At 37.7% G+C, this 26,148-nt stretch overlaps 1 protein-coding gene across 2 annotated transcripts; it reads right to left on the bottom strand.

Moving 5' to 3' along the window:
* Window positions 1-832: 832 nt before the first annotated feature.
* Window positions 833-25,811, bottom strand: LOC102112847 (desmocollin-1). Of its 2 annotated transcripts, XM_088062775.1 has the most exons (17): window positions 25,698-25,811; window positions 23,155-23,239; window positions 20,431-20,633; window positions 19,846-19,965; window positions 18,501-18,656; window positions 17,456-17,600; window positions 17,025-17,191; window positions 14,758-14,892; window positions 13,706-13,891; window positions 12,161-12,420; window positions 11,809-11,951; window positions 10,619-10,834; window positions 8,858-9,091; window positions 6,095-6,216; window positions 4,768-5,004; window positions 4,095-4,140; window positions 3,880-4,008 (listed from the first exon to the last, which is right to left on the bottom strand). In XM_088062775.1, exons 1-16 carry the CDS (start codon window positions 25,734-25,736, stop codon window positions 4,102-4,104), a joined length of 2,487 nt encoding a protein of 828 aa, XP_087918901.1. In that variant the 5' UTR covers window positions 25,737-25,811; the 3' UTR covers window positions 3,880-4,008; window positions 4,095-4,101. The 2 variants fall into 2 exon arrangements, with proteins under 2 accessions (XP_087918893.1, XP_087918901.1); XM_088062767.1 differs by lacking the exon at window positions 4,095-4,140 and having other exon boundaries at window positions 833-4,008.
* Between the last annotated feature and the right edge of the window lie 337 nt (window positions 25,812-26,148).

Here is a 26,148-nt window from a genome sequence, read left to right as displayed (position 1 = left end):
ATGGACATACTGGACAGAGTCCAAGGAAGACACAATAAACAATGAAGGGACTGGAGTTTCTCTCTAATGAGAAAAGGCTGAGGAATGTGAACTGTTCAGCTTGGAGAAGGTTCAGGGGTGATCTTACTAATTTTTACCTGTACCTGGAGTGAAGGTGCATAGGTGGTAGAGCCAGGCTCTTTTCAGTGGTGCCCAGAACACAGGCAGCACCGTCTGAAGACCAGGAAGCACAATTTTACTTTGAAGGTGACTGAGTACTGGAACAAGTTTCCCAGAGAGGCTGTAGTCTCCATCCTTGGAGATCCTCAAAATCCACATGATCCAGAACAACCAGCTGTAAGTGGCCATACTTGAGCAAAGAGGCTGGACCAGAGGACCTACAGAGGTCCCTTCCAATCTCAGCCATTCTGTGAATTTCCCTTTCCTAGAAGCTGGATAACCAAACTTATATTGCACTTGTCTCCTGGTCATAATATCATAAACCCCACTATACTGATATTCTGCAGCTTTACGTGCCAAATATGTTAAAATTTGGGTAATCTGCTGCTACTGGTTTTCAAATGGTTTTTATGAGGTCTTCAAAGCAGGCACTGTGTATTTTTGTAAATTATCAGCTAGATGACAGAGTAATGCTTTGTACTTTTAATATCCTGAATTTGCCAAGTATAAACTCTAGCTCGGCCCCCCCACAGCTCATGCTGCAAGGACAAGTACTACCTGCATTACAGAACTAGAGTGGCACAAAACCACTTGCATTAAAGTTTAAAAATCCAATCCCCATCAGAAACAGGCATACTTATCTTCATAAACTGGTTCACGCACAAGAAATGAAGAGTTTTTATAGAACATTCTTTTATTTTGCAAAAAATTTATTACTCACTGTTGTACAAAATATACCTAAAAATATGATGTTAAGATAATTTTGACACATCTAGGTAGATTGCAGATTACCTAATTGAAGGGAAGAAATCTTCACAATTTTTAAGGCAATTCAAGACAGTAACAACAAGTGAATTATATATTTTGAAATATTCCATTTATAAGATTTACACAAATGTTACCTGGTACTTGGTATCTGTAAACTTTAATGCTTTATACAAAGTTTCCATTCACATAATTAGAAGAAAAAATTAAAATGTTTTGCAGTTCTTTTTTAAAGCATCTCACTTCTAGTCTTGGTTTTACAGAAATAGCTGGTTCAACTCAGAATTTTACTTTTTTAAGAGACAAAGGAGTAGAAGTGATTCCAGATTTCTACTTTGTTTAAAAATGAAAAAAAAAAGTAATTAATCTATGTTTGCTGAAATGTAAAAGAAAAAAAAAACACAAAAAAAACCAAATAAAACATTTTAAAGGTAAATTAGACTAGAAAAACATTATTTTGATTTAAATAATGTATTATTTTCACTGTAGGATGGTAAGTTGGCAAACATCTGTTTACTGCAGCCAACACTGATTCAATTTAAGCTCATACAAATTTGGTCTATTCTTTCAGAAAAGTACTATTACTATATTTTATGAGGAAAGAAAGCATACTCACAGGGATTTCTCTACACGACCCTCCAAGTAATTTTCGAAAGAGTGCAGTCGTTATTTATCCTAGGTCCTTCTGAACCATAGGACTTTTATATAATTTAAAATACAAACAAACAAAAATACCACCAAACATTAAAAGGGGGAGGGGGAGACATTACTGTTACCTTAAAAAGTGTATAGCGAATAGCTAAACATAAAGGTGCAAGACACAGAGCAGCAAGAAAATCACTAGTGGACAGATCTTCACCTGACATAAAGTCAGCATAGTTCCACTGGCATCAGCAGAGAAATTCTGACTATTATCAGTCACAGATCTGACTGTCCATGTACAGAAAATTTTGTTTATGTTAGTGATAAAGATAAGCAGTGTTCAGAAGAGAAGTGTTAGCACATATTTTTTAAATGAAACAAGTTTGTAACACCTTGCTATCCAGCTAGTTTGCTGCTGGTGACTGTCATTCTTGCCACTGGCAGTGTATTTACTTCAGGATTAGCTCATTACCACTTTAAAACAATACAGTAAAATGTATTTAACATTGGTCTATGAAGTCCTTAACCACAGCTAGTGCTTACTAGAAATATTCTGAAGCACCTTTACAGTGTGAAACAAAGTTTTAAAAGTATTATTTTATAATGTTGATAAGTTTTTATACTGTTATGGGTTTTCACTGACCATTATTCATATATGTATATATATATAATAACATATATGGAATGAACTGCAACCACTGGAAGTCAGCAGTAACTGAAATTTAGAACAGCAAGACTCTTGGTTGTTAGCAATTTTTCCTTTTACAGATCATTAGCTATAGTAAATTTTTAAAAATATCTCTAAGGCGTATGTTTACAGAGCAAATCCTAAAAGCAGACTTCTAGCTACAGAAAAAAGCAATTGCACAAGTTTCTCATAGGCACCGAGATGTTCTTTTAAGGCACAAAAGAAGACAGATTGCTTAACCAGGAGTGCAAACATTAAAAAAACACTTAAAACCTGGGAAGCAGAGGTGGAATTCCACCTACTGCTTATGGCAGCATTAATGTCCCACTGCTGTCATCTGCCAAAGGTATTTTGGACTTTTATGTGTTTGTATATATATATATATATATATATATATATATATATATATATATAGTGTATATGTGTGCTTAATCTAGAACAGTAACAAATGGGATTCAGATGGTTTCTGCCAGAGATGTGTGTAAATGCTGACCTCTACAACTACCCCAAATTACACTAAAACAGAGTTTCTCCCAGTGAAATTTTGCATCTCAGTAAAAAGGTATCTCTGAAATTATTAATGCAGTGTACTCAATCCATTTGAGCCCTATCTTCTGCCAAGCTCTATTTCCAAAAGAAACACTTTAATGAAGTCCGTAACAGGGAAAGTAGAAAAGGTAGTGGTAGCTACACTGGACAAAACTCTCAGCAATGGTCATCATTTCTGCAGTGATACTATGTCAAAACTCACAAGAAACTGAGGTACAAACTTGTGTGAAGTAAACATGAGATTTATATTGCATTCCTTTGAATTATGATAGTTTCCTCTATTGCGTGATTTTTTTATTTATTTTTTTTTAATCTCTTATTTCCTTAAAAGAAAAATACATCCTCGCATACAATGCTGATATCCTATGTGGTGACACCATAAATCCCTTAGGATAGCAAGTTTGATGGGTAGTAACCCATCAGGAGAAAAATATATTTTTGAATATTATTTTACATATATACAATATATATATATATATTTAATTTTCAATCAAAATGTAAAGTTCTCTAATATACTCATGAGTATTTTTAAGTCCAAAATGAAAAAATATTTCGTATCTCAGTTCATATAAGTTAACAAGGTATTTGATATCCACCAACAATATGATTTGCTTCATTTCTACAAAATTAAAAGAGAACAAAGAAACAGGAAGTTATAAAGTTTTCCTTCTCCAAAGCCATATATAATAAGATTTTGAAGCTGGATAATTAATTAACAGAACACCAAGTTTTGCATTGTGAGCAATCACAAAGAATGCAAAATGTTATCTAAGTAGAAACTAGCATTACTATATTAACCTAAAGAAAAAATATTTTGAATCCCTTTTTTCTGATAGAATGTATCCAGTGTAAGAAAATGTAAATTTAAAGCAAGAGTTATTTACACTCTTACCAGTCTGTCTTAATTTTGAAAAACCTCTACCCCCCTCAATTCCAAAGTACCCTATATCACAAAACTATAACAGCCACTTATTTACAGGTCTTTTTCAGCACTGTGAAAGGCACATTTATCTTTTGATGCATGTTTCTGCTAATGTCCTAAACTTGGGTTCCAACTGATCTAAGAAGTCAAGTGCCTCTTCTTCATGCTGATCACTGCAGCAGCCTACAGAGCCAGCCAAGGATCCTTTTCCTTCATAGTTATATGAAAGGAGATAATCTTCAGAATGCTTCTGTTCTTCATCCTGTCTGCATAGGTGCACCTTCTGGATAGGAACAGAACAGATCTTATTATTTTCTTAAATTGTTATCCTAAACATATTGCAAAAAAAAAAATTTCTTTTTGATTTACCTTTCATTCAATTATTTTTAATCAGAGTGTGTCCTCTAATGGATTCCTACATACAAAAAATGCACATGATTGGTCTATATCATTACGACTACAAAATGTAAGTAATAAAGAAATAATTTCTATTAATCATGTATGTAACAATAAAAGAGGAAGAACCTGTTTAAATAACCTGTCAAGCAACTAAAATTCACTGAACATTAAAAGACTGATTTATACATAACTAGTTAGGCAAGTAGTGAGAGTTTTTTGATCTCCAAGAAATGGAGTGACTGCTTTTCTAATGCTGTACATTCATTCCTGCTCCACTCCATTGCTAAGTGTGAGGTTTAAATTAGCACAAAGGAAGCAGTTAGAATAAAAGCAAACAGACATCCTCAGAAAAACTCACAAAAGCTTCAGTAATTATTCTAAATTATTCAAACTGAAAAATAGCACACTGCCTGTCGTTTAAGCCAAAAGAAAGTAATTTACACTTATGTCTGAAATATATCAAGGATTACTCCTTAAAGAGCAATATTCCAAAGGGGATGCAGAGGAGCAAAGGAAAGGAAAAATTAAATTAAACCAAAACCAGAAAGCTACTTTTCTAGCACATTTAGACATCTTCCTTGAAAAGCCTGCATCTATTGACCATAACCTACACTTCAAAGAAAATCAGTTTCAGAATACTTACTTCGCCTAAACGAGGATGTGTGAAATTATGCCACTCTGAGTAGGAGTATCTACAAGTATCCATCATAGGCTGTCCTCCTCCTTCTTTAACTGATCCCAGAGTCTGATGTCCACCTCCCTTGACTGATTCCAAGGTATGCCCTCTTCCTTTTACCATTTCAAATGTTTGCTGCTCTCCTGTTTTTACTCCATAACCTCCTTGATCACATGTATTTTGCAGAGGAATTATATTGTGATCCTAAACAAAACAAAATAAAACAAAAACAAAACAAAACAAAAAGCAGTAGTGAGGACATATTTTTTTCTCCTCATTTATTTGTCCTTTTAAATTCAAAAGAAGAAACAGCAATCAGAAACTCTCACAACTGAAATTTGAGAAGTCTCTGTCCTGTCACCATGATATCTTGAACAAAAGGCTATCCTTAGTACTTAGTATCTAAAGATCAGTAAATAATCTTGGGAAAGGATACTATGACAAGAGAGAAGAGAAGATATCTGCATTTAAATACAATATGATATCAAAAAAATGGAAGTTTCATCCCAGTGTAATCCATAATTCCATAATGGCACTACATTACGCTTCATAGGCAACAAGAAATTTGACTCTTGCCACTGAAACGATTTCTTGGTTTTCAATATGAAATATTATTTTTAAACTTATCTCCTCTTCTTAGGGAAGAGGGGCTGGAGGATGACAGAAAAGAGGTAGAATCTAAAGAGCTCAGTTCTTCTGCATGAACTCAGTCCTGGACTGCACTATGTTCATGGTAGACTGAAAGAAGTTTAGATGCCACAAGCAAGAAAAATTACATGAATATGGACTGTTCATGAAATAAACTGCATTTGAGGTAATTTTTCAGGAGAAGGGCAGCAATTTACACTATAGCAGGATATATACAGGATATATACAGGATAGCAGCTATGTGCTATCCTTCTCCAACTAAAAATAATGTTTTGCCATTAACACATATTCAACATAGGCAAAATAATTAATTTCCATCTAATCTCATTGTTTAAAATGACTGGAAATGTTATTAAAATGTTCACCTGAAGCTTTCAACCAAATCATTAAAATCTGGAAGAATTACAAGTAGCCAGCCTAATGACTACAAGGCATGTTTAAATAAATGTATATAGTACTACCACCTCTACCTAAAGTAAGAGTTTTCAAATTCTTGTTAAATAGCAAAGTACATCTAATGATCCTTGCCTTGATTGCTTATTTCCTTTATCAAATCATTTACTTGTAGGTGGTCATGTTCTCAAACTGCAATGCTATGGACATGTCAACTGCAAGTTTCTGTGTTGATAAAAACAAGACAACTCACCATCACTTCTTCTCCCGGAGCTTCTGTGTTTGAAATGATTAAATTGTGATTGGCACAATCATCAGTCACCTGCCTGTGCATTACCCCAGCACCGCAGCAGCCACAAATTGTGATCAGGATTACTATGGAAAAGGAAATAATACTATAAATTTTACCTCACAATGGTATCTACTTATGTTGGATAATGAATTTTAAGGGCCTAAGCACCAAGAGTGTTTTAAAAATTTCCAAAAATGCCCATACTTAAAGCTTTATATATTCACTTTTTCTTTTTTTTTAAACAGTATAGGGAGTAATCACTGCATTGTTGAATTATTTCATTCTTCTAAAACACGTCTGGTTTTTCCAAAAGAAGTGCAAGCATCCTTTATGAAAGCACTGTGATTCACACAATTTCACAGTAATGAAAAATTTGGTCCAAACCCAGGTGAAAAATCATATCTTATGCCTACAATTAGATTGTACATACTTTTCATGTCAATAGTCAAGCTGAATGACCCAAAACCAGAAACTTCTGTTTCACAGGAAAGGTCAGCAGAACCCTGGAGGACTTCCAACATTATGCTATAGAACAATCTTATTTAATCCCTTGTATTCATTTTATTCCTCTTAATAATACTACTTTTTCTTGTCAGAGACTCACCCAAAAATGACTGAATAACAGAATCATGATCACCTAATACCTCTCCTAAACAAATGACTAAACCTTTCATCCAAAGAACCACTCTGTTTTCTTCATTTTTCAAATTGTTAGCTTAGAAATAAAGCCCATGAGGGAGAGAACAGTTCTGCCTATCTGCCCACTAAGCAAATTGATCTCTGAACATACAAACTTCTGTGAAAATTGGCCAAGAGCCACCTTCAAGCTAATTTAGCTTCTGTACCATCAGCTGTCAGAGAGATATGCAGTCAGTGATTCCAGAAGGTTGCTTCCTGATGCTGACAGATGGGAAGAAGATATCCACGACACAGAGAACATATAGGGTAAAACCTATCCACAGTAAAATAAAGGACTTATGAATAAGTGATGCAGTCAAGAGGCAGTGGAAAAGAGGTAGGTGACATTTGTATGGAATATGGAAAAAGAGGTAGGTGACATGTACTGTATGTTCCCACATCTGAAAATTCCACCTTCAGGATATATCCCAAATTTGGGTACCTGCCCTGTTGAGATAAAACATTGATCTAGCTAGCCTTCAAAACATCTCCAGGTACCAGTTCTCTAGCTACTTAAGTAAGAGCAGCTACCTGACATTCAACAGGAGCAAGACAGTTTTACTATGACCAGAAAAAATAGATAAGAAAAAAGGGGGAAAAAAAAACCTAAACCAAATTCTGAAATACTAGCTACTGCAGGATATCCTCTGTGGTTTTTAAGGATGTTATTAGTTACACTATGTTTGATTTTGGTAAAAAAAACCAAAAAAACAAAAAAAAACCCAACTTGCTTTTGCATTTATATATCACCATCATGATCTCACTGGTTAACAGCATTACCCTTCTCAGAATCTGTTAGTTTTTAGGCAGCTCCAGTAGCACAACATATATATATTCAAGGTTTTGGTCTGTTGTGAGCTATTCAACCCGTCCCTTAATGTTTCTGCACCTCAGATAGGGCAACCCTAGTTGTGCATACAAACTGGGGAAAGAGACACTGTAGAACAGAGCTGTGGAAAGGCACCTGGGGGTCACTGGCAAGTTGAAGATGAGCCAGCAGTGCCCTGGCAGCCAGGAGGGCCAAGCATGTCCTGGGGAGCATCAGGCACAGCATGGCCAGCTGGGCAAGGGAGGGGACTGTCCCGCTCTGCTCTGCACTGGGGCAACCTCACCTGTGTGCAGTTCTGGGTGCCACAATATATGGAAGATTTTCAGCTATTAGAGAGCGCCCAAAAGAGGGCCATGAAGATGGTGAAGAGCCTTGAGAGGAAGCTGTATAAGGAGCTGCTGAGGTCATTTGGTCTGTTCAGCCTGGAGGAGACTGAGGGGAGACCTCATTGCAGTCTACAATTTCCTCAGGGGAAGCACAGGGGCAGACACTGATCTCTTCAGTCCCATCACCAACGACAGGACTCAAGGAAATGGCATTAAGCTCAGTCTGGGGAGGTTTAAGCTGGATATCAGGAGGAGGTTTTTCACCCAAAGGGTGGCTGTGCACTGGAACAGGCTCTGCAGGGAAGCAGTCACAGCACCAAGCCTGACAGAGTTCAGGAAGCGTTTGGACAATGCTCTCAGGCCCGTGGCATGATTCTTGGTGTCCTGTGCAAGGCTGGGATTTGGACACAATGATCCTGATGGGTCCCTTCCAACTCAGTATATTCAATGGTTCCATGATTATATGGGGTCTTGTAAAATCCCTTGTGAAATCCAGTGTCTCAGATACTCCATGTTTTAATCCACAACACAAAATGATCTGGGAAATTGATTTCAGCATTCCTAGAATCAGAAATGTTTCTAGAACTCACCAACTTTTTTGAAGTCTTTTGGTTCAAGTGCTAAATGCAGGGTTTTTTTGCCTCACTTACATGAACATACAGAACATCTCACAAAAAATAAACAGATAAACAAAAATCCACACAAAGTAACTACAGCACAAGATGAGTGCAGGAAGCCTGTGATACTGGTACAAATAGAGCAGGTACATTAAGTCAGTGATGACACCTATACAGCCACCAAAATAAAAATGTCTGAATCAAGTCTGAATCATGTTCTCAGCTAATTTTGCAATAAATGAATTGTACTTTGTGTTTAAAAAAATGTACTTACACAGCAATAATAATGATCCTAAGATCATTGCAAGGATGGCCCAGAGACCAAGGGTAACATTTCCTCCAGACAGCTGACGACTTCTGCCATCACATTCACTTGGAGTAACACAGTCACAGAGGTTAACTCTTACAGTGTTCTCTCCTATCTTTCCTCCATTATCAATCACACTTACAGGAATTTCATAAATTCCATACGGAATATCACTCTTTGGTGAAAGATACCAAGAATTATCTGTAAAAAAAAAAGACAAAACCAGATCTACGGTCAACAATTCTTGGAACTCAGTTGTCACAAATGTGACCATAATCACAATTTTCCCTTCTGTTACAGCTATACTGCTACCAGATCCATATTAATTAGTTTCAAGTTAGATTAAATGTGTTTATACAAAACTACATCTTGAAAGAATTTATACTTTCAGCACCTTTTAAATGTTAGGACTGACAAAGCATACCTTATACAACCCTCTGAAAACATGTGATTAAAAACTCTGAAGATTTAGTTCATTATAGGAAATGACACTGCTTAGGCTTACTAGTAAAGAAAACTGGCATTTATTTAAAAGACCTTTGGTAGCGTGATTTGAATTAATTAATTATAAACTTAATTTATGCCTCTTCTACTCTTTACTTATATTGCTGTATTCAGTGAGAATGACTGTTTCTAGCGAGGGGGAAAAAAAAAATTTAATCTCCTGCCCTGTTTAGAAGCAATGATTAATGACCATATTCTTTAAAGCAAAGAAGTAATTTGTAAAAACATGTACAAGACTGACACTGATATGCATAATGATTGTTTTATGATGAAGTATATGAAACAACATGTATTATCCAAAATGTGGTTTTCAATTTGTCTGATATAAACATTAAAATTCTTACATGTCTTTGCTTTCAGACTTTTCTGCCTTTTGCCTTTCTTAGTGAATATTTGATGGAATGCTACAGAATCAAATCCTTTACAACTAATTCTTTTCACCATAGTAGCAAATTTATGTGCTGCTCTTGTTGCCATCATCTGGCAACCACCAGGAAAACACCATCAGCTACAACTTTTTAGATCAACAAATTTCAGGAAACAGTGATTCCTTTGCTAATAAATTGTTTATCTACTTCTATAAAAATTAAAATATATACTAAAGGAGATAGGCTTTCTTTCACCCAGCTCAGCTTTACAAAAGGTATGCTGAATAACAGCACTAGTAACAAAAAAACTTTAAGAACTTTTTTTTTTTGTCAGCCTATAATTAATTTCAGGTAAAATTTCAGTTTCCCAGTTCTCCATCATAATAACAGAATAAGAAAAGTTCTATTTGTCTTTGGACCTACTAGCCATTTCAATGAAGTATGAATCTACAGTTGCTCTTCCAGGTGTTGACGCAATGCATTACATCAGGTTTTATTCTTTTCTCCTGATCTTCTTACATCATAATTTCAGACAGTAGCTGATTGCTGACCCAGGGATGCTAGGGACAGATTCTTATTTATGCACTCTTATTAAGGCTCTTATTAAGAGACAGATCTTTCTCCTTGCCTTTTGGATGCCAACAGTGTCATCTTCTTTATGGGTCCCTTCCCACTAGAGGGGAACTAGAGGGATCACTAGAGACCATCAGTGAGCCCTGAAGTAGCTCCACTGACTACACCAATTTCAATCAGAGAGTCATCCAATCTGTTCTTGCAGACCACCCAAGTGAGAGACAGCAAAGCCTCCTTGGGCAGCCTACAGCTGAGTGAGGAGGAGGAGGAAGTTTTAACATACCATCGTGTGGAGTTAGCTTCCACATGGAAGCCAGGTTCCGGTCCGTGATGCGATACACGAAGGGCGCACTGTAAGGAGCCTCATCGCCATCCTGTGCCGTGAGGCAGATTGGTTTTCTGTCTCTGCACATGATATAGTCTGTTTGAGTGAGTCGTGGGAAATTCTTGTTGCCAGGCACAATGCAAACCTGGATTGTTCCAGTGCCCGTTTTGCCATCTAGGAGATAAAAATAACTAGTTTTAGCACTTACTTCTAACATTCACACATTAATTTCTAGTCCAAACTTTCACAATTAAGTATCATCAACTGTAATATCCATGTTTAGAAGTAAGGCGCAAAGCAACTGCTGATTTAGCCAGATAGAGAGGGGGAGTTCTCACAGCTCTTTCTTGGCTGCTTCTCTTTGCTTGGCTGGTTGCAGATGCATCAGCAGCTCCCACATCTCCATGTTCTGCATGTGCAGACTGTATTTTGTTGAGCGTGTGTGTCTGTGTGGGAACACATACTAGTCTAACAGAAGGATAAGGGGAGGAAGAGCTCGTAAGCCAAGAGTGAAGGACACTAAGACAAACAGAGACAAAAGCAGAAAGTGAAGATTTCCAGCCTTTTAACTTCCGGAAGGAAAAAAATTAATTACACTTTCCCTACATCCACCTCCACTGGGAATACAATCACTAAGGAAACAGGGGACTTCTTTCTGTCCTCTACCCTCTAAGTCACCAGGCATTCCTCAGTGGCCCATATTTTATCACCAAAGTCTACATGCAAGAATGAATTAAATCCTCCTCCTAATTACAGTTTTTCCAATACACAAATGGTCAGTGCTTGCATCTGCATTCCAGTGAAATTACATCAAGTCTATTTTTTAATCCTTTTTCGAGAAACATTTGATTGCAGATGCCTACGTCATGTTTACTTTATAGACAACAGAAGTTCTAAACAATTTAAATCTGTATTATTTACATTTAACTTTAATATACAAACTTGGACAGAGTTAGAAATTTTTGCTACAAGGTCAGTGACTTCTTTTCAAAATGTCCTCTCTACTTTTTCTGTTGTCTAGCTCAGAGCTCAGAGCTAGACAGCTGCCAGGAGCTATCACTTAAAAAAGAATAGTCAAGAAATAGAAGAAACATAATCCAGAGGAAAATCTTTCATTTTAAAATTACTAAAAGGATTTTAGTACTCACTTCTGTCTATTGCAAGGACTGTGACATTGCATTGACCTCGTCTCATTTCGCCTATGTCTCGGTCCAAGACCCTAACAGTTCTGACTTCACCTGATTTGTCATCTATGTTGATCCAATTACACTGGCCAGGTGGTATCCGGTATCTGTGGAGAATAATTTGTCTTGTTTGAGATCCCAAACACAGCACACGTGTGTATGTACGCACACACATATTTTAGATACACATATTCACATACGCTCACGGGTGTGCAGGTGCACACACGTACATACAGCCTCAACAACTATTTCCCCCTTCCTGTATCCCACCCGTGCTGTACTCCAAAAAAAAATAGTCAATAAGGTTGTTTCATACCTTATGCCCTCACTATTTCCAGTTTCTGGATCTTCTGCTACGTATCTCCCAATAGCCGTTCCAATATCTTCGCATTCTTTAACGTCTAAGCGCAGCAGACAGGGTTTAAACACCGGTCCCTCATCCACATCCATCACATGCACAGTAACAGAGCAGGTGCTCTGAGAAAGTTGTTGTGAGTGGGGAGCCAGCACGTAGGGTGCCTCATTGTTCACTCCAATCACCAGGATCCTTTGCTTGGCAGTTTCATAGTCCAGTCCCTGTAACAAAGGTGAGGCGGAGGTTTTTTCCCTTCAAACCTAGCCTAGCACTGTTTTCAACACACAATTATTACAGCTGAAACTGTATCACATTTATATACAAAAGAAGCCAGCTGTCCTCAAATAAGCCATCGAGACAGAGTAAAAGAACACAATTATTTTTAAAAAAAAGTTTTAAGTTAAAGAAAAGGGCCTGAAAAATACCCAAGCAAGCAGAACCACTGCAATATTTTGGATAAATGAGTTACTAAAAGAACAGAAAGAACTTAAATTTAGTGGAGGATTTTCTTCTTCCATATTTAGTCAGTCATTATTTTAGCTTACATATACATATATTTTAGCTTACATTTGCTTTTCACCATTAGTCAGTCACACTTCATTCTAGTAGTTACAAATGCATCTGGCAATTTATGGAGCTGACAGTAAGTAGCTACCATTTATTCTTCAGACACATTCTCCAAAGTCATCTTATGCCTTTAATAGAGCTAATATTATCCTAAAGTCATAATATTCTCTAGTCTACTACAGCATTACAATAAATGTGAGAAATTTCAGCTGTGTTCATATACCAGGGACAGAACTTTAGAGAAAGTTCTAATGATTACTAGGAACAAAATAAATAAATAATAATAATAAATAATATCATATCTATAAAAATATAGTTATAAATTTTAAAGGATTAATTTAAAAAGTTACTAGCATCTCTACCTCTACAATTTACATGTTCAAAATTTAATAGTAATCTTTTCTGCTCCTTAGAAGTTACCTCCTATGGCAGTTATAAAATATAATGGAAAAGAGGCAAAGAGATGTGCTGGAATACAGGTGCAATGGGCCTTTTACCTCACATCTGTGAAACACTTATAACAAATAACTCAACTGACACAAATTCTTATATGTATATGGACTTCCTCACGTGCCAGAAAAGCAAACCTGAAGTCAGTACACTGCAGAATAAAACCTGGAGAGCTTTATGCTGAAATAGGAAGTTTACTTAACTCCCAGAGAGAACGAGACTAGAGGAGGTGCTCAGCCTGCTTTGCCACTCTGTCACTTATGTAAAAAAACCATGAAGCACTCCTCAGTTACATTCCTAAATCTAAAAAACTCCAGCTGTAGAACCAGGCCAAAGCACCAAGCTCTTCTGAAGTGAAAAACCAAATTCTTTGGATTCTGAGCATACAAAATTGAGGAACAATCTGGAAGGTGAGCTTTATGTGTTATGTTTTAAAATCAAAACTAGAAAACCCATAAATTTTCCCCCAGCCCTCCAATTTTTACTTACCTTAACAACACACAGTATTCCTTCGTTTGTGTTTTTGTCAGTTGTAATTTCAAAGGCCTGATCATCATTTCCTCGTATAATTTCATATACTGCTCCTGAGCCAGGTGAACCAGGTTCATCAAGATCAACAACAGAGACTCTCAGTATTTCTACGCTCACTCTGTTTTCTTCTACTCGTGTTTCATACTTGGAGTACCCAAAAAAAAAAAAATAAATTATTTAAATTAGAAAATCCCGTTCCACAAGACAGGACTGAAGAACACCATATTTAAATAAGACTACTTCAGCTTAAGGGATCAATTTACCATGCTGCTGTAATGATTTGCTTCCATGCATTAGCATATTTTCCCCACTCCTCCATTATACCCTGCATCAAACAATAAACATTTCCTGACAGCACTACTGAAATCTCAGCCTCTTCATACACTCAAACTATCACTGACCTAATTAATTCTGGAATTCTCCTTCCAGGAAAGGCAGATTAGCAGAGTTTCCCTCAGTTTTATCAGCTATAACTCTAATTTGCAAACAACATGATCAAGCTGAGAATTAGAAAAGGCACTGGGGTAAATTTAAAAATATATAAACAAACAAACTAAAAATAACTTGAATAAAAGCCAAGAAGGATTAAATACCTCTCTACTCAGATGATAAAAGATCAATTTTTTGTATTTTATCTTTTTAAAGAGCAGCTTTATTCTGTACAAGCTGAAGAAGATCAGGTAAGAGTGATTCTCAATTAATATTACTTATGATATTCTACAGTAGTGAACAGAATTACATGTATCCCTTATGAAAAATGAATTATTTTTTCAAAGATTGTATATTACAAAATCTCCTGTGGTATTTGAGATGTGTACATGGTTATTGAGACATACTCTTTGCCCTGAATCATATACATGGCTAGAATAAGCAAAGACATTTATATTGGCATTAACTATCTCAGGGCATTAGACTCCATATTTGAGGGACTGTCCATCAGGAAATTAGAAAGGGGATGAAAATACTTCATTTTTAGCCCTTATGCAGACATTTTACTTATGCAGACTTACTTGTAACTGTTTAAAGGATGGTGCATTGTCATTTGTATCTTCAATTTTGACGACAACTGTTCCTGTAGTGCACAAACCAAAAGGCTGACCTGCCATATCTCTCACTTCAACTAACAAAGTGTAACTGGGTACAAGCTAAAAAGAAGAATAAAAGCATACAGAAGTTTGTCATGCTCACTTTTTTAATTGCATAGCTAAACACAGGAGTAGAACTGAATATTCCACTCCTGTTCCATAACTCTGCTCTAAATTCAGTGCTTACCAACAAAATGGGACAATTAGCTCTGGGGCCTTTTGTGCAATAGCTCAAAAGGAAAAGCAGCAAAATAATCTTCAGTGGCTAAGCAGCACTGAGTTCAACATCTGTTAGTAACATGCATGCTATACCCTGTACCAAATAAAGCTTCTCACAATGTCAGCACTGGTTTCCCAGAACCTGAAGCTTTGGAAGATACAGATAACACACTTTCATCTGCTATTTGTCTCCTCTTTAGAGCAACAGAGAATTCCCTCAGGTTGCCAGCAGGTGAAGTGTTTCAATTATGTCTCTTATTTCACTGAGGATGAATGAAAACTGTGCTGCAACCAGCCTCTGTCTGGGCAATACAGGATAAGACAATGCCTGTCATTTGGCAGGGTCTGGCACTGAAGGACTTGGTGTCCTTATCAGTTCCAAGGGGCTCCTCGATAGGAAACAGACCACTTAAATCCCTAACTTGAGCCAGAACAACAGAAAGCTTTTTTTTTTTTTAATGTGAACAACCAAGAGAAAGGGACTGAGAAAAAAGAAGTGTGGACAGAGGGGAGGGGAGGGAACACAAGATAGTACAGATGGATTAGGCACAAAAAGAGAAAGTTTGTAAATCAAGATAATAACTCTAGTTCTGAATGCCTGGAATTAGCATTCGGTTTCTCTGGTGCACAAATTAAATCTCCTGTTTTACTACATATGTTTATCTTTCAAAGATAGGCAGTGGACTAGTTTTTCAATCCCTCCTTCCTTCAAGTAGTCACTGCAACAACCTTCTTAGTAGTCATGGTGATGCTCACAAGCACTGCAATTTTCTCTTGCTAAAAAAGCTGACCACTGTATCTGCAAGTGCAAAATTTTGCAACATCACGTTTTACATGGATTTTCAGTCATGAAACAACACAAGTATGTCATAATATAACTCCTTTTATCCTCAGAAGAGATGTGCCTGTTGCAATGTTTCCTAGAATGACTGTCTTATAGTAGAATTATTATTCTGAATTACATGCAGCTGTAATTTCTTTTCCTAGTGTAGACTATCTCTGTATGACAGTCTCTCAAAAAAAATAAATAAATAAATCTTGTATCTTATTTGCTTGAACGTTGGCTGATGAAAATAAATGGGTGGCACATTAATTCTAAGAAATGGTGTATTACTGTTTAAGTTTCAACCACTGGAGATATTTCTGGTTAATATAGGATGACTGACCGCTTCCAGAGAAACTGGTTCATCTTCTCTATGAAGAATCAAGAAGCACTGCAAATCAAGCTTAATTAGGAGGAAACAGTGGGTCATGGAATTCCTGAACACAGAAAGTGTTCAGTAAAAAAGTAAAAATTCCATAGGTTGAACAGCTGAGCAGTAGGAATTTCTCTGCCAAGGTTAGCTAGAATATGGTAATCTATGCAGAAACTCTCTGGACTAATTACAGGTCTCCAAAAAGCATCAGAAAGTCCTTAGAGGCATTAACAAAAAATTAAAAAGAAGCTATGTCTGTTGATTCCCATGCCAGCATTTCATAGAATCACAAAAAGGCTTGGTTGGAAGGGACTCTAAAGATCACCTAGTTCCAACCTGCCCATGCCATGGGATTTCACCCCCATGAGCTTCCAGCCCCTAAATCAGTTTGCTCAGGGCATTGTACAACCTGGTCCTGACTACTTCCAGGGATGGGGTATCCACAACCTCTTTGGGCAACCTGCTCCAGTGCCTCACTACCTTGTGAGTAAAGAATTTCTTCCCAACATCTAACCTAAACACCTCCTCTTCTAGTTTTAATCCACTTCCCTTTTCTATAAGGCTGAACAACTCCAACTCTCTCAGCCTGTCTTCATAGAGGAAGTGCTCCAACTTTTGGATTTGAGCTTCTTCACATCCCTCCTCTGGCCCTGTTCTAAGAGGTCAATGTCCTTCCTGCACTGAGGAGCCCCGAAGTGGATGCAGCCCTGCAGGTGGGGTCTCACAGGGCAGAGCAGAGTAGTAAATGACAGTTGAGAATGCTTCAGGAAACATCACCTCTCTGTCCAGCTGTGGCAGTAATACAGAGATGACACCGGTGTCACCATGTAAAGAAAATGCTGGGGTAATTGGTGGGGTTTGAGACACAATGCGGTATTTCAGTGTGGTATGGAGAGTATAAGGCTCATCTCTGTCCTCTGCAATCACTTTTCCAACAACAACACCTGTGAACACAATACAGCAATTTTTAGTTCCAGAAAAATCTGTAAATAGTAAAAAATTATTTGAAAAGATATTTCTGTTTTAAACATGTGACAAGAGCTACTTGATCATTTACTGCTGCTCTTTGCAAATTCAGCCTTTTCTGAAACATAATACTCCCCAGGAAATCCCACTGAAATATCTTAAAAGGCAGGATCACACCTAGCCATACTGGTATGTAACAGAGCTGAGTAGTGGTGTCTTAAGTGATTTTAAAAAATTCTTACCAGGTCTGGAATTTTCAGGCACACAAAATTCAAAAAGGTCTTGTGTAAAATATGGAGCATTATCATTGTCATCCTCTATCCTGATTGTATGCACAAGGGGTACTTCTGGTGAATAACCATCCGGGGTGGTTGCAAAGCAAATGATCTGTAAGAAAAATTCAGTGCTTAAGTAGCATGTAGTATTATTACATTTTTAGTTCAATGGAGGAGTCAATAAAATGAAATGAAATACAGTGTGCAAAGCACATCCTTCTCAAGACCAGGCTCTTAAGGCACGTGGAAGGGGATGTTACTGGTATCTCAGAGTGAGAGCAGAACAAAACCTTTGAATGCTTTCCAATCTTTTCCCCCCCATTCCTCACACACTACAAGTACTTTACTAATTTTCCCCCGACCCCTCCTCCAACTCCATCACTTTTTCCAAGTTTCCTGAACACCTTTTTTCCAGGTGTTTACAAGGCATCACAGCTACCAAAATTTAGATGTATACATTGTTATTTAGAACAAAACAAGAAGGAGAGCAAAACTATTTGTCCATTAAAGCATAACCTAATAATATGCAGCAATAGGTACTGAAAATTACATTTTAGAAGCTGTTTCTGCTAATTGCCTTCTTACACTTCTCAGCCAGTAGAGAGAGCAGTGCACCTTGTTAACAGAACTGAACAGCTTGAGAGACTCATAAAACCACAGCCATCTATTTCAGTTTTCTGCAGATCTTTTCAACCTTCCCTGAAAATTTGATGCAAACCCAATAGCTCACTATATTCATGCTTCAATTAGAAATTAAGCAGTAAAAAAACCAAAAGTACTCTCAAGATCTAGATGACCAGCTATTTATTTATTTACTACTGATTTTATCTCTTCAACACCAAGGGTATTACTCAAAATAGAGATTCCAGATCTTGTTTGTTGCCATTTCCCCTGCAACCCAACTGTCAAATGTAGGCATGAGAGATTTTTCAAAAAAAATAAAAATAAAATCTATCTATCTATCTATATATATATATATATTTAATCATATTTACACAACATAGGCCTGTACCTGAAAACTTGGATACTGTTCACGGTCTACCGCACGAGTAGCAAAGATATTTCCAGTTTCTCTTTCTATGTAAAACAAACCCTTTGGATCTTGATCAATTCCTGGTCCACTTGCAGAATAATAGATTGTGTAGTTCTGAGCTGTGTCTGACTGGACCTATAAGAAGACATTTTTAAGCCGAAGATAAAACAGCAACAGCATCTCAATACATTTCGCCCTTTTCACAATCATATTTAGCACAAACAAAAACTCCTAAAACTAAAAAACAAACTTGATTTACTGTTCACAGAATAGCAGAACGACCTGACATATGACTGCCTTCCTTTATAATATGTGTATATGAGAAGGAAAGTCGATTCAAACTCATCAATATTTATAACCATCAAATTAAAGAAATGACAGTATAAGGAAAAAAAAAAAAATCTGAAATACAATCTCTCTAGAACACTTCACACTCAAGGCATATTCAGATACAGACAGCTCATTTCTGAACCGGTTCAAGAGACTTTAATTTTAGTGCATTCATTGAGAATGTGGTTTGCACCTAAAAAAGAAAAAGTGAAGGAAAGAAAGAAGAAAGACCACACAGTGTAGAGTTCAGATATATGCCAATTCAGATAGCATCTGCATCTCATCATGAGCACCAAGGAGGCAACATTAGACATCTATTTATAAACACTCTTCTCCCAAAATACTTTTCTTATTTAATGGATGCCAGAAGTTAGGAGGGTAAGATTAGTAGAAGAATGACTGCTCTGCACAGACTCTGTTATTACACTTGTCTCTACACATCTGCTACCAGCCACTCTGTAATCTAGTGAAGGCTAGATGGATCTATGATAACTTCAGTTCTTGCATTTCTGTTTCACGCCTACTTGTTTTCTCCCAGTAAGTACTTTTCTGAATAACACAGGCCATACTCCATTTTCAAGGCTGAAGGTACACACCTCAAGCTCCAGAAAGGATGTAGACAAGCAGGCAAAATTTACCCCAGTCTGTATTTACAAAATCATTTTCTAAGCAATGTTTAGTGGAAGACTGTTTTCTATTGCTTTTCTTTTAATTACACATACTGATCTCCAGGCCAAAGAGCTCTCTTTGAGAGTATGTCTCACTTCTTTTTTCAACTTTTGCACAATTCCATTTCACTCCAACAACTAAGATCACAAGTTATTTCAGATACAAGATAATGAGATATACAATGAACAGGGTGGAAAAAGACAGAGAAACATTAGCAGGAATGTCGTAGAATCGGTAGAGAATACAAGACAGCTCATTTTCTTCATCATAGAGGTCACATACAATACTACCATAGTCATAAAATTAAGGTTCATCCAAAATGTACCTGCTGTATTTGCAGTGGGAAAGGTCCCAGTGAGTTCTCTATCATGACAGATGGAATAGGGCCCCATCTTCTTTTGGTTCTCTTGAGAACTGTATCTCTAGAATGCCTGGTCTTCGGTGTCTGGGTCGAGAAGATAGAAAGACAGATAAGAATACATCCATATATTCTTAACTGCATATATTTTTTGCTTAACTGCCATCTGCATTTCCATCTTTTTCCATCCATGCCAGTCTTCCTACTGACAATTTGTTTTTCCAAGGTCTTAATTTCTGATTATATCTGTGATAATATTCCAAGCTTTTTCATTTCTTGTAACACTTTGCATGACTAAGATCTGCTTTAATTCCTCAAACATGGCTTTTAAGATTCTTGTCATTCCTGATTATGCTACTTGCTAGCATCCTCCATTTGAGAAAGCAAATCTGCTGACTAAAGCAAAACAGTAATCAACAACTGCTAAATAAAAACACACTCTACACCAGTATTTTGCCTGATTATTTGAATTCTAAAATTCAACTACACATACTTAGTATGAAGCTGTACTCTGTGAAAAAAAATTAAGATATCTTGAAATGAGAACCTAACCTTTTTTTCTTCTTCCACCAAGCTAACGTGTATTTTCTTTTCAACTTTTTCTTGAATGTCCTTAAGTAATATGGTAAAAGTCTTTTTCTCAGCAGACAAAGAAAGAGCGGATGTTGTATACACAGAACCATCCTCTAGAACCTTGAAGTTCCCATCACTGGAAGTGATAAACTCTGCAGACTGAAGGCATTCTTGCAAATCAACTATAAAAAAAAAAAAAAATTATACAATAACTCAAACAGCAAAAAACGATACCCCTCATAGAACAAAAAAGCCCCAAGCCCCACGTAAAAATTTTATTTACTGACAGAGTCTTCAAAAGCTTTTCATTCAGTATTTAAGCATCACAAATACTGATTTTAAAACCCACTTATGCACTCACATTTGATGAAGTTTTCATTAATTGCTACTCTTGTGTTCATTAGTGTTTCCTAAACGACATGGGTGCTTTATGGATATCACTCAACAAAACACTATTACACTGGTAAAATTATTGAAGAATCAGAGATGAAATTATGTACATTTAAATGCAAAAACATTGCAGACATGCCCATTATTGGACCAGTAGCTATTACATTTGCCTCGTGCTCCATGCCCTACAATATCGGTGAAGACGATTAATTAATGCAAATGCCCAATGGAGATGTTACATCTTGGAAGATTTGCCCTCAGGAGGAAAGCACTAACTTGTACTATGTGATTTAATACTCTTGGGAGGACAAAGGCTTTTAAATTATGAGGCAGACAGATGGGAGAGATAAAGACTAACTCTAGAACAAACAATTAGCAATTTTTTAATATGCATGTGATAGAATCCCATACAGGTAATTTCAGCATACTTCCCAGCTATTTTTCATAGTATTCACTATCACTTGAGGCTAAAACAGATTTTTTGTACTTCAGTGAACTCGATGCACCAGCAAGTAGTTTAGCACTACAGCTGGAGAAAAAGCAAAGCCAGGACATGACCACAGCACTAAGAAAAAATTATTTGCACCCTGAAAAGGATGAAAATCAGAGATTCAAGCTCCAAACAAATGATCACTGCAGAGTACAAGAGGTGTGTCATGGTCTCAAAATCAAAACTTTTCAATACTCTTTCAGTGGTATCAGTGGGTGGGACACTGCTGTATGAAAGCTGATTGCAAAATCCATGAAGATTCAGAATTTCATCCTGTGTACGTATATGACATTTTCAATAAACTAAATTAAATTTCACTTTCAAAACTGCAAAAATAGATGGGAAGCATAATTTTAAATATGATGTGATTTCTTTTTAAGTCTTTTAAATGCACAGATAAAGATTTCCTAGACTTTCTATGGTACTGCAGAAGTGACTCCTATCTTTTTTCATCTGTACAGTGCAAATGAAGTATTGAAAAGAATATCACTGCCTCACTTAAAAGTGCCTCATACTGCTGCCTATTTCAACATTACATTTCAAAAATTACCAGACTGGAGATATTGTTCTGATGGTTATATGAGTCAACCCTTTGGTTGGTTAGCTGTAGTTTTGTGCAGTTTTTTTTCTTTCAAAACTTTGGTATAAGGTATAAAGTACTCTTAAGCTGGAAAAGCCTGACAAATTTCACTGTCAAGGTATGGTCCACGTCTTGCAAAATATTTCTCCATAAATGCTTAAGTGATGTCATTTGACCTATAATGGCTTCATTAAAAGTTTTTTGGGGAAAAAAATTAAGTTCCACATTATGCAATATCTTTCAAAGAACTGCAAGAACATGAATTTTAGTTTTTATATTAATTATGTTTATTTACATAGAGAAATGTTAAAGTCTATGAAAACTCACACATCTTTAGCAGCCTTCTTCGTTTTAAAATTTAAAAGTAAGATCAAGGAATTTTCACTATAAAGCTAATTTTCTAGGCAATTGTGATAAACTACAAATTCACTTTATTTGTTCCTTCTACAGAAATACGGATTGGGACTGCAGACTTGAAGCATACTTTTCTATTGTCATAGGACTCACAAAGGGCACTTTTGAATCTTCAAAATCAGTCTCAGGCAGCACAGAATCCTTCAGCACCTCCTATGCCACACCCTTCAAAGCTGCCTTTGAAAGACTGGTCTGAAAAAAATAGGAGTGGGATGTTTTCTGGTCTCTACTGCTCTCAGTCACCTGTAAGCTGCTCTAAACTGAGGCAGACTGTCCAGTCAGACAGGAGCACTCTCCCAACAGAATGTGCATGCAGGAGACCTCTGCAACACATCCCCTCGTGTGCTCTGAGTGCCCCAGCACTGCTGAGCAGTCACATCCGTGCTCCACACAACAGCAGCCTCTTGGTGCCTGGTTAAGCAGGTTTTGTCTTCTTTTTTTATAATTTCCTTTGTCCAAATGACTTATTCTCCTCTTCATATGACCGTGGGTTACAGGTGAGGTTTGGAATGTCAAGCATTTATTTAAACAGTAAATTTTACGCTCCAAATTTTGAAAACATTAAATTCTGCCATTTTAGTTTTAAATTAAATCCTGTAAACTGACAATAGTTCTTTATGCAAAAGTCAAATGGATGCATGGAGCTGGTGTTCAAATTCATAACAAACACAGGGCGTATCCTTCATAAAAAGGCTGATCCAGCTGTTTAGCTGGCTCTCCAGTCATCCATTCATTCCATTAAAAATAAAGTCACCTCCACTGCTAACAGCATCTCCAGCAAAGGTGCAATGCTGTGTTGTTAAGCTGGGAATTTCATAGTTTTTCTCACCTCTGCCAACTAACGTGTCGGCCTCTAGTTCAGAAGGAACATGAAAAATTACTTTCTTGCAAGCTTCACAGCACAAACTCAGCACCTAGAAAACAAATGAAGAAATAGGAAAAAACCCACATAATTACATGGTATTTTGAACTAGACACAGATGCTGACTTTGGTTGATTTGTTTGTTTGTTATGACAAACAAGTGAAACAGCACATAAAGCACTCCTCCCTAAAAATTCAGGTACTGTGCAGCACAGCATACAAAGTTTCAAATTGGAAACAAGATCTGACTACTGCTCCTGGATTTGTCCACAGTTTGTGTTTCATTTTTTTCTAAAATCACTGCACCACTGACAGTGGTTCCTTTGAGTTCCCTTTGACTAGAAGATTTTGCCTACACTATTACTTCAGTAGAGAAAACATAAAATAAAGCTCGGATGTACTCTCCCTCAAACAGCTTTCCTGGCCAATATAGATCCAAGGTCTCTAAATTACTAAGGTTTAATCCATCAACACTCAGCTTGGTAGAATTGTGGTGATGCTGAACATTAAAGGGACAAGTGTCTCATTAAAACCACATGACGACACTTGCACTTATATATCACTTTGCATCTTAAAAGTGCATTCTCAACAAGCTAATTAAATGCAGCTTCAGCAATTAGATATGACATAAATAAATCCACTCCCATATAACCAGTTACAAAATAGGGTCCTCCTAAAAATTCAAATGAGTAGCAGATAACCAGACCTTTTTTCTAAAAACAATCACATAGAGGTACAAAGATTTTCCTCAGCAGAGAGCAAGTGAATCCTGATCTCAGATTATATGTGTATGTTTCTGCCTAGTTTCTATCACCATCCTTAAAACTGTAATCCAAAAATCACACAGACGATTAAACAAAGACATAGAAAAATGTAAATAAATCTATTCATCCTTTAAAGTGCCTCTACTCATTTAGGATGAAAGTCTAGCAAAAAAGGAAAAGCATTTTTATTTTGCGCATACCTTTAGGATTAAAGGTATAAAGAGGCAAATAGGGAATGGAAATCCTGAAAATTACTTGTGATGCTTATTAAGAAAATATTTAAATAAAAATACTTTAAACTCTTTAGGACCCTTTAAAAAAAATTGCTGTGTCTGCACCATAAAAGCTCGCCATAGAGTTCCTTATATATATAAGCAGATATAAAAATTGCATATATACAAATAATTTAAACATCCTTGCATATGTATTAATAGCCTTTCCTTATTAGCAGACACTCAATAAAACACTCTCTCCTGAAAGACACCGCACTAATCTTTAAGTTAGTGAAATCACAACATCTTTTTACACTGTTCTGAAATATTTTAGGAATCAATAACATCTAGTTTTTAAATAGTAACGCAAATACTAGTCTGATGTCGGCACAAAGAACTACTGATGAGTTAAACAAAAGTAAGTGGTAGTTATTCATGGACATCAAGACATAAGAAAACATCAGTAAAAATAAGTTGTGATGTCCTTTCACTTTACACAAAGAAAACACCTCATGATTTTTTTTTTCCTTTGAGTGTTGTTTGGTTTTTTCTGCTCGACGAAAGATTTTTTTTCTTTTTATTAGATGTGTGAGTAAAGCTGCTTTCATTTATTTGGATTTTACTTTAATATCCTTGCAAAGGCAAGCACACACTGTCTGAAATAGTAACTTTTTCATTTCAATGTGCATATACAACTAAGATTAAAATAACAAATTCAGTACTTCAACACTAGCAAGTATTTCTCTTTCACAGGCTCAATCATCTGCCCTATTTTTGTGAATGCAATGTTAATAAGGAGGAAGAGGGCTAGGAAACAAAAGACAAATCACTTTTACTCATCTACTACAAATTTAAAAAAAAATAAAATGTGAGAGAGAATTCCCCTGCTCTCCCTGCCAAAGGCCTTTCCGGAGCTGATAATTATGTACAAATACAATAAACTGAAGTTGAAGGAAATCGCTGAAAAGTGTCGGACGCACAACTAACTCTTTCAGAGAAGCTCAACACGCTCCACACTGCGGCACAATCCTTCCCACAGAAAAGGGAGAACCAGGTGGGGAGAGGCAGAGGGGGAGATTTAAATAAAATTAACCGCGGTATTTTTATTTTTTTTTTTTTTCTATGAATAACCAGCAGCAGCATTAGCGACCCGAGCGTGTGCCCGTCGCGTAAACTCACGGTAGGCTCCAAAAGCCACCTGACCACCTGTCCCAAGGTGAGCCTCGCATCCCACTGGATTCCTGCCGGCGCCCAAGCTCCCCCGAGGTGCGCCCCGCGGCCGCGCAGCCTCCGCGCTGCTCTGCGCCCCTCGCAAGGACCTCGCCGAGGAGAAACCCGACTTGGAGTCAAGAGCCAGCCAGAGATCACCCGCTCGGATGTCTCTGCTGTGCGCTGCGCGCCCGCGGTGCAGCCGAGGAAACGCGCGGCCAGGTGCGTGAGCTCCGCCGAGCTCCCCGCGGCGCCCACCCACTCATCCCATTCATCCCACTCGTGATCCCAGTGATCCCGCTCCCTCCCTCCATCCCTCACTCACCAGGAGGCCGAGGACGAGGCAGGGGGCTGCGGGGGCCATGGTGCGCGGGGCTAGGCGGGAAGGGGGGAGCCGCCGCCGTCGGTGCTGCCACGGCGGGCGAGGGAGCGAGCTGGAGGTGGCGGCGGAGGTGGCGGCGCGACTCCGCGGGATCCCGGCTCTGCTGTCCCCTCCCGTCTGCCACAGGAGCCGGCCGGTGGGGAGGGTGGGACCGTGCGCGGCAGCGGCGACTTTAATTACTGCCTTTTTTTTTTTTCGGCCTTTTGGGTAATGCCCGTCCCGGGCACGGCGCTGGAACACCCCGCCCGTTCACCGCCCACCTCCGCGGCGAGGCGCTGCCCGTCCCCTCCCCGCGCTACCCCGCCCCGCCGCGGCGCCGGCTGCGCGCAGAGCCCTGCGGAGCCGCGCCCGGGACAGCTCTGCCCCCGCCCCGGCGTGCCGCTCCCGGGCGCGG

This window comes from Pseudopodoces humilis, chromosome 1 (genome assembly GCF_049639895.1).
Source record: "Pseudopodoces humilis isolate 2021_Gansu_Grassland_sample_001 chromosome 1, ASM4963989v1, whole genome shotgun sequence".
Classification (NCBI taxonomy): Eukaryota; Metazoa; Chordata; class Aves; order Passeriformes; family Paridae; genus Pseudopodoces; species Pseudopodoces humilis.
Note: the sequence above shows the minus strand (reverse complement) of the source record. Positions and strands in the feature narration are given on the sequence as shown.